The sequence below is a fragment of the Physeter macrocephalus genome, chromosome 1 (assembly GCF_002837175.3).
Source record: "Physeter macrocephalus isolate SW-GA chromosome 1, ASM283717v5, whole genome shotgun sequence".
NCBI lineage: Eukaryota > Metazoa > Chordata > Mammalia > Artiodactyla > Physeteridae > Physeter > Physeter macrocephalus.
In genome coordinates, this window is record NC_041214.2 from 72164304 (window position 1) to 72174107 (window position 9804).

Genomic DNA, 9804 nt, shown 5'->3' on the forward strand with positions numbered 1-9804 from the left:
AAATAAAATAAAGTTATTAAAATTAAAAAAATTTTTTAATTGTTAAAAATAAAAAACATTAAAAAGTAATTTAAAAGAAAGAAAGAAGAGAGCAACCAAACCATAAAACAAATCCACCAATGATAACAAGTCCTAAATACTATACTAAAAAGAAAAACAAAAAAATGGACAGACAGAATCCTAGGACAAATGGTAAAAGCAAAGCTATACAGACAAAATCACACAAAGAAGGATACACATACACAGTCACAAAAAGAGAAAAAGGAAAAATATATATATATGTAACAGAAAAAGGAAGAGAGCAACCAAATCAGTAAACAAATCTATCAATGATATAAGCTCTAAATACTAAACTAAGATAAACATAAAACCAGAAACAAATTAGTTGCAGAAAGCATGTGTTGTTCATCATTGTTTGTTTGCTCTTTAGTTCTTCTAGGTCCTTGTTAAAACGTTTCTTGTATTTTCTCCATTCTATTTCCATGATTTTGGATCATCTTTATTATCATTGCTCTGAATTCTTTTTCAGGTAGACTGCCTATTTCCTCTTCATTTGTTTGGTCTGGTGGGTTTTTACTTTGCTCCTTCATCTGCTGTGTATTTCTCTGTCTTCTCATTTTGCTTAACTTACTGTGTCTGGGATCTGCTTTCTGCAGGCTGCAGGTTTGTAGTTCCTGTTGTTTTGGTGTCTGCTCCCAGTGGGTAGGGTTGGTTCAGTGGGTTGTGTAGGCTTCCTGATGGAGGGGACTGGTTCCTGTGTTCTGGTGGATGAGGCTAGATCTTGTCTTTCTGTTGTGTAGAACTGCATCTGGCAATGTGTTTGGGGTGTCTGTGACCTTATTATGATTTTAGGCAACCTCTCTGCTAGTGGGTGGGGTTGTATTCCTGTATTGCTAGTTGTTTGGCATAGGGTGCCCAGCATTGTAGCTTGCTGCTCGTTGAGTGGAGCTGGGTCTTAGTGTTGAGTTGGAGATCTCTGAGAGAGCTTTCACCATTTGATATTATGTGGAGCTGGGAGGTCTCTGATAGACCAATGTCCTGAATTTGGCTCTCCCACCTCAGAGACTCAGGCCTGACACCCAGCCAGAGCACCTAGACCCTGTCAGCCACACAGCTCAAAAGAAAAGGGAGAAAAAAAAAGAAAGAAGAAAATAAAATAAAGTTATTAAAATTAAAAAAATTTTTTAATTGTTAAAAATAAAAAACATTAAAAAGTAATTTAAAAGAAAGAAAGAAGAGAGCAACCAAACCATAAAACAAATCCACCAATGATAACAAGTCCTAAATACTATACTAAAAAGAAAAACAAAAAAATGGACAGACAGAATCCTAGGACAAATGGTAAAAGCAAAGCTATACAGACAAAATCACACAAAGAAGGATACACATACACAGTCAAAAAAAAAGAAAAAGGAAAAATATATATATATGTAACAGAAAAAGGAAGAGAGCAACCAAATCAGTAAACAAATCTATCAATGATATAAGCTCTAAATACTAAACTAAGATAAACATATAACCAGAAACAAATTAGGTGCAGAAAGCAAACCCCAACTCTACAGTTGCTCCCAAAGTCCACTGCCTCAATTTTGGGATGATTCATTGTCTATTCAGGTATTCCACAGATGCAGGGTACATCAAGTTGACTGTGGAGATTTAATCCGCTGCTCCTGAGGCTGCTAGGAGAAATTTCCCTTTCTCTTCTTTGTTCACACAGCTCCTGGGGTTCAGCTCTGGATTTGACCCTGCCTCTGCGTGTAGGTCACCTGAGGGCGTCTGTTCCTGCTCAGACAGGACAGGCTTAAAGGAGCAGCTGATTAGGGGGCTCTGGCTCACTCAGGCCAGGGGGAGGGAGGGGTACGGATGTGGGGCGAGCCTGCGGCAGCAGAGGCCAGCATGACATTGCACCAGCCTGAGGCGCGCCATGCTTTCTCCTGGGAAAGTTGTCCCTGGATCACGGGACCCTGGCAGTGGCTGGCTGCACAGTCTCCTGGGAGGGGAGGCGTGGATAGTGACCTGTGCTTGCACACAGGCTTCTTGGTGGCTGCAGCAGCAGCCTTAGTGTTTCATGCCCGTCTCTGGTGTCCACACAGATAGCCGCGGCTCACGCCCGTCTCTGGAGCTGGTTTAGGCGGTGCCCTGAATCCCCTTTCCTCGTGCACCAGGAAACAATGGTTTCTTGCCTCTTAGGCAGTTCCAGGCATTTTTTCTCATTTCATTTTTAAAAGGTTTCCACTAATTTTTTTGGTTTGAAAACCCATTTGTTTGAAATAACACAGTGATCTCACAGTTCCTCAGATCATTATTATTATCTTAAATTTTCCTGCACTGTATCTGCACAGAAGTACCAGGTAATGGAGCAATGGAGTAACTAGCATGTTAGATAACAGAATTTTTGTTGAAATTCATTGCATACAGTGTGATTCTTTCATAGCAGTTAAAAATCCTGCTTCCTTTTACCTCCTTTCATAGTGGTTACTATATATCCCGGGTCATTTCTGTTAATCTCCTGTCTTCTAACTAACATCAGTGTATAAATAATGTTCACAGTACTCTGTAGAACGCAGACCCTAGAAAGGTTCCAGCCACAGTCTAAATTCTATGAAAGGGTAATCCCACAGCAAAAAGTCTCAGAGCAGAGTACCTTCTTCTGTTATGTATTCAAAGCCACTTCTCTTTTGCCAGGAAATAGCCCCCATATGGAAACTCCAGATCTATAACTATTGAAGAATATACATTTTTATCTTATTCAGGAAGATCTTCTAACTCCAGAGAACTAACTGCAAACCTTAAGATGTAAAAGACTGCTTTTTTATGTATGAAAAGAAGTCCAACCACTTCTCACTAGAGATGAAGAAAATGTCAGCAACTAAAGCAGAAAATGAAACAGGAGCCATCACTTGGGAAGAGATGACAGTGAAATGTGGAAGGAGGCAGAAGAGATTTAAGAAATCAGATTAGCTGTGTCTTAATTACCAAGATTCCAAAATTAATCTAGACACATATTTCTGAACTCATCCTCAGTGGTATTTTATCTCTGCTCCCCTTTATTTTAACTCAATTGGGGCATTATTGTCAGAACACAGCAGTCTCATATGATGAACTACATTTTAACTAAGTCATTATATGCTGTTGGAGAAGATTTGCTACTCTGCTTTAGTCACATTCAGATAAGTGCCAGTATTATTTAATACACTGTAAATATTTCAAATCAAAACCTTACCCAAGGGCTTCCCTGGTGGCACAGTGGTTAAGAATCCACCTGCCAATGCAGGGGACACGGGTTCCATCCCTGGTCCGGGAAGATCCCACATGCCACGGAGCAGCTAAGCCCATGCACCACAACTACTGAGCCTGTGCCCTAGAGCCCTCGAGCAGCAACTATTGAGCCCAAGTGCTGCAACTACTGAAGCCCACACACCTAGAGCCAGTGCTCTGCAACAAGAGAAGTCACCACAATGAGAAGCCCATGCACCACAACGAAGAGTAGCACCCACTCGCTGAAACGAGAGAGAGCCCACACACAGCAAAGAAGACCCAGCGTAGCCCCAAAAAATAAATAATTAATTAATTTTAAAAAACAACAACAACAACAAAATATAAACCTTACCCAAATAATCCTTACACAGCTGGGAAGGGAGCATCATCACTGAGCCATGCTGAGTATATATCAAATACCTTGATAGAGTAATAATGACCTATTAATCAGAGCACAAGTTAAATGGGCCCTCAATCTGCTCTACATCAATATTCTGATAAACTATTTAAAGAAAGAGCAATGTCACTACCATCCTACACCAACCCACGCTTTCAGAATTAAAGACACTGGGTCAATTATCAACTATTTCCACATAGTGGTAACAGTCATGGATTTGTGCAACTTGAATCTAAACCTAAGTACTAAAATAAATCACGGGCTCCCAGCATTAAAATATTCAGTCCTGTTTTTAAAAAATTAAATCTTTGACTATTTTTTCAGATTCCTCAGTACACGTCATAGCAAAAATTCCACTGTGCTGGAATTGACTTATAGTCATATTTAATGATTGAGTGCCCACTACGTACAAGACTCTGGGTCTCCACAGTGATCAAGAGAAACACCATCTCAGCCATCATATTACTTACGGTGTAAGTTCTGGTTTCTAGTCTCAAATCGACAACTCAGCTTGAAGGTAGTGACATGATCTTGGACAAGTCACTTAATCTATCAGCCTCTTTTTTCTCATCTGTAAAATATAGAAGTTGGACCAGATCCTTATGAGCACTAAAATACTATGGGTATTCATACTGCTGCCGCTGCTGGGTCTGCATCACAGGAAGCAGATTGAAGTATTCATTTTCCAAACATCAACTGGACAGTGTGAAGTTTACTGACTTCTGTCTTACCATGAACATACAGGTCAACTATGTCCAGTTTTAATCTATAAAGCTTCACCTCAGATAAGACTTTTGGGTCCTTGAATGCTATTGGGAAAAAACATCATACTTAACACACACAGTATTAACATTTAAGAGCTTTCTTTTATGAGTTGAGAAGCAATAACAAAGGAAACTAATAATTTATAATTGTGAAGGATTAATTCATGTCTTCAGCTGTGAACATGAACACACAGTGCCCATTCATCCACATAAATGATTCCATCTGGATATCTGTGCTGCTACTAAATTCATCAAAAGGTCAAATGAGTTTAAACTTTCAAAAGAAGGATATAGATTTACTCCCTGTATACCTCCTTGATGTTTTAATTATTATTTATACTTATTCAGCATAGTGTATTCAGTGGGACTGAGAATTCAGAATTAGGAGGTATGATCTGAAATCTAAAGTTTCTGGGTCTGCTTAAAAGTCATAGAATCCCAAATCTGGAGGAAATTCAAGTCTAACTCCCTCACTTTAAAGGTTATATACATATATATATACACACATACACATACATATATAACCCAAAGAATTACCTGATTTTCCCAGTATCCTATAGCTAGCAAGTGACATTGAGGGCCTGAACCCAGACCTTTTAGCTATTTCCATTAAGGGAAACTAATCCCTCAATATACACAAATGACAAGACCATATCCAAAATTCTTTCTAGTCTAAATTTCTAGGCTCCCTGGAGATGGTTAAAATCTAGATGGTTCATATGCTACTAAACACAATTAGGCCTTCCATTTTCTGAGTGGAACTGAGAGCAGCACTCTGTCAATCTGAGTTCTTAGTTGCAAGTAACAAAAGACTTTCGCTGATTTAAGAAGGACAAAAAAAAAAAATTAAGGTTTTCTGGGTAGTTTCTAGAATCACCAGAAAATATGGGAGAAAAAGGGTAGGAAAATAGAAACAAGGGAAGTTTGACAGCAGCCAAGACCAAAACAAAAATGAGGTCCTAGACCAGACTGGTGGGGACACCACCACAGCAGTCCCCACACTCTAGACCCTGCATGCTGCTGCCATCACCCTAGACTGGATTCTCTACTGGCCTTGGTTATTTGCTGCAAGATCCAAAGAACAGTCAAGGTGAAGCCCTGCACCTAAGCTCTAGCTACATGGCAGGTTGAAGAACATGCATCTGACCTTTTCAGCTTCTAGCATGGAAGGTAAGCTTTGCCACAGGAATTCCCCAAATATAGGAAGGGGTCAGATCCAGAGAAGCTAACCAGCTAGCTAGACAAACAGACTGACAGACATAAATAAACCCTTGTTCAAAACAAGTAATATATTTGAGAAACTTTGGGTGGTGGGAAATGAGTAATTTTGACAAATTTACTCTCAGCTAGAGCTTCTAAATTTTTCTGCCACTTATATACACTTATATGTATTACGTGTGTAATAATTTCTTACCAAAATAATAATGAAGGGAAGAGCTTTCTAATTCTACTGGTAATGTTACATGATTCCAGAGATGTTAACAATATATGATGCTTTCTAAGAGAGCATGTATAGCATTTTATGACATTCACCAAAGAAAAAAACCCTTTTAAATGTTAATTTTATTTTTGCAGTTGTTTTAGAAACTTAAAGATTCACATTTTTCCGCAAATAATTTCCGTAAAGACTGGAATCTTTTAAATTACTTTTAAAAGGAGGGGGCACAGTTCTGGTTAAGAGGGAGTTTAGCCTGTCAAAACACCCTGTATTGGGGCTTCCCTGGTGGCACAGAGGTTGAGAGTCCGCCTGCGGATGCATAGGACACGGGTTCATGCCCCGGTCTGGGAGGATCCCACATGCCGCCGAGCGGCTGGGCCGATGAGCCATGGCCACTGAGCCTGCGTGTCCGGAGCCTATGCTCTGCAACAGGAGAGGCCACAACAGTGAGAGGCCCACGTACCGCAAAGAAAGAAAAACACCCTGTATTTTTCTCTTTACCAATTTATACATTTCCTTTCCTGGCAAGCTTTATTACCCTCAATTGCAGTTGCCTATAACTTTCTACTGCCCTTGCTCCTGGAGGGTTAATTTATAACATTTGGATTTCTTGGCACTCTTTCTTTCTTTTCCCCAAATACCCAAGCCTTCTACCCCTTAATTTTGCTAGTTAGTTCTGTGCCCAGTCACTATTTATAGCTGGAAATAATCCCAGATTCGGACAGCTGGTCTTGTTTGGAGGTCTATAATCTCATTTAGTTTTACCACATATGACTCTAGGCCACAAACACATTAGGGCATGTATGTGAACTAAGAAGTTTAATAAACATGAAGCATATGTGCACAAACATGGATCCTCTGTTGTAAAGTTGCATACCATACTTTAAGGAAGAATGGACTGATAGTACAGCTAAGAGTATCTTTGGTATCGTTTTATGCAGGGGCAAATTTTCCCCTCCAGGCCAGTAGGCTCCTAGCATCCTGTGAGCAGACCATGGTGTTTCCTATTGTTTCTTTCACCTGGAGCATCCTCCCTGAACCTCTCCACCAGCCTAAGGCCTGCACATTGCTCAAAGATCAGTTCAAATTCTGCCTTTTTCCTGAGGGATATACAAATGTGTAGCTAAAAATGAAGAAGGGGAATACAAACCTTGAAGACAGATATAAATAATAATCATAGGTACCACTGCTACCAAGTACCAGATTTACTTTTCACATCACACCACCCTTATAAGCATGGAATGATTATAACTATCGTGTTACAGACCAGGTAACCATTCTGTGACCTTAGAGAACTTTCAGTCTGATAGAATCAAATTTGTGCAAATTCACACAGAGGGCTAAGGGAGAATTTGCCCAGAGAATAAGAGTTTATTATAGCCTGGATTGGGGGGAAAACTCCTGCAAGGAAGCCCATTTTACAGACAAGGAAACAGGTTCACAGAGGTTAAATGTTCATGATCACAAACTAATAATTGGTGGAGCCAGAAAGCAGACACAGTAGGTCTGTCTGAGCCCAACATTCCCCCTCTTTCCCCTATGGGAAGTTAACATATTCATTGTACATTCCCAACACTAAGTATATCAGTTACCTAGGGCTGCTGTAACAAATTACCACAAACTTGGTGGCTTATAACAATGGGAGTTTATTCTCTTATAGTTCTGGAGACCAGATACCTAAAATCAAGATGTCAGAAGGATTGGTTCCTTAGAGGGAGAATTTATTCCATGCTTCTCTCCTAGATTGTGGAACGTACAGGCAATTCTTGGTGCTCCTTGACTTGTAGGTGCATCATTCCTATCTCTGCTTCCATCTTAACATGGCCTTCTCCATGTTTCTCCTTTGTGTCTATCTTAAATCCCCCCTCCCTTCTCTTATAAGGAAACTAGTCATTGATTTAGGACCCATGTTAAATCCAGGATTATCTCATCTCAAGAACCTTAACTTAATTACATCTGCAAAGACCCTATTTCCAAATATCACATTTTGTGACCTTTCTTAAGGTCACATTGACAGGTACCTGGGGTTAGAACTTGGACTTATCCTTTGTGGGAGACGTTATTCAGCTCACTACACAAAGCACATTGTTTACAAGCATGTTCTAGCTTTTACTTCTCGGCTGCAGGCCTCAAGTTCATCCAGGGGTTTGTGAAGAATTCTTGAGCATGTGCAAAGCCTTGGGCATGTAGGCCATCTTCCAGACCACCACGAATAAGTGGGAGTTTACCAAGACCCACTGTGAACTGTCTCATTCCCTTTATCTCCCTGGTAATTTTCTCACTAGTCTGTTGGTTTCCTGTTTATTCCAACTAGGAGCACAATATCAGGCTAGCTGCATCATTAACCTTCCCTGTTTATTTGCCATTTCTGACAATAATTGAGGGCATGCGGTTTCCCACTCTCCTCTCCAAATCAAGTCAGTCCCCTCTAGTGGCTAACCTGCTCTTTTTCATGGTTTGCTCCACCCTGACCAAACTATCACATGCTAGAACTGTGGGAGGTGGAATGGAAGCAGCCCAGGTTAATACAGCACAGACTCATTGCTTGCACCCGAGGTTCAGCAGTTGTTGTAAAATAAACACTTACCAATTTGTTGTATGCCCTAAGTCAATTTACAGATCTCTGAAATGGTTGTTTTTGGTAGTGTCATCCAGTTTTATCATTGCTTTCTGAGAAGAGGATTTGCTATGCTCCTTACTCTACTGCTCCAATCTCTCAATATTAACCAAAAATAGAGCCATTGGGCTTCCCTCTTGGGGCAATGATTAAGAATCCACCTACCACTGCAGGGGACACGGGTTCGAGCCCTGGTCCAGGAAGATCCCACGTGCCACAGAGCAACTAAGCCCGTGCACCACAACTACTGAAGCCCGCACGCCTAGAGCCCGTGCTCCGCAACAAGAGAAGCCACCTCAATGAGAAGCCCGCGCACCACAACGAAGAGTAGCCCCCGCTCGTCACAACTAGAGAAAGCCCGTGCGCAGCAATGAAGATCCAACGCAGCCATAAATAAATAAATAAATAAATAAATATTAATTTAAAAAAATAGAGCCATTGCCACATTGCAACTGTACTCTCAGTAGTGAAAGGAGAGAGGCAGAGAAGTCTCCAGAAATGCTCTCTGCACAGTTGGGATGGGACTGGACGGAGCGGGAACTGACAATAGTTTATTTTTCTCTTCAAGCATATTTATTGTCTACATTTCTCAATGTCTCAACAGTAAAAGAAAAGAGTATTATTGCCTAAGCCTATATTTTATAGATGAAAGGAAGAGTTCAAGATCTAGATAAAATAATCCATCCATCAAGATGCAAATTGCTACAGCATTTACAGGTTACTCTGTATACACAGTCAAAAAATTCTCACCTATTGTCATTGTCCAGGGACCACTGATTCATTTTAAATATTTATGAAGGTTTTTTTTAGTTTTATAAATCTATAAACCTGTTATTATGAAGTTTCCAAAGCTCTTCTTTCTGACTAGGAAGCCAAATCATTGAAAACCACTCCTATTTATAGTATAGTCCAGTTAAAAGGTAAAAATGCAATCGTTCATTATTGACTTTTGGGGCTATTAAGGTACAAAGTAACTGGATCTATTTTTCTATCTATTCTTTCACCTGCACATGCCCATAAACATAACTGCAAGATAGTCTTTATTTCAGAGGCTACAAAACTAGTAAACTCTGGCTGAAACAGAGATTTTATTTAGCTCTTATAATACATTTTAAAATATTGAGCTAATAATTAAAAATCCTCATATTTCACATAAAAAAATGAGCACCTGCTTTTTTTTTGAAAAAAAGGGCAAGGGCTTCCCTGGTGGCGCAGTAGTTGAGAATCCGCCTGCCGATGCAGGGGACATGGGTTCGTGCCCCGGTCCGGGAAGATCCCACATGCCGCGGAGCGGCTGGGCCCGTGAGCCATGGCCGCTGAGCCTGCGCGT

General features: G+C 40.3%; 1 protein-coding gene across 3 annotated transcripts in view; it reads right to left on the reverse strand.

Moving 5' to 3' along the window:
* Positions 1 to 410: 410 nt before the first annotated feature.
* ZMAT3 (zinc finger matrin-type 3) overlaps positions 411 to 9804 on the reverse strand; it is a 68078-nt gene continuing 58684 nt past the window's right edge. The window contains exons 6-8 of one of the 3 annotated variants that reach the window (XR_008616970.1): positions 4126 to 4226; positions 3611 to 3678; positions 411 to 1114 (exon numbers count right to left, since the gene is read on the reverse strand). Coding sequence is in view for 1 of the 3 variants with exons in the window: in XM_055083913.1 (XP_054939888.1) it covers positions 1059 to 1114 (56 nt within the window). In the remaining 2 variants the exon portion in view is untranslated. Of the gene's footprint in view, positions 1115 to 3610; positions 3699 to 4125; positions 4227 to 9804 lie in introns of all 3 variants that reach the window. The other 2 variants (XR_008616971.1, XM_055083913.1) reach the window with 2 other exon arrangements.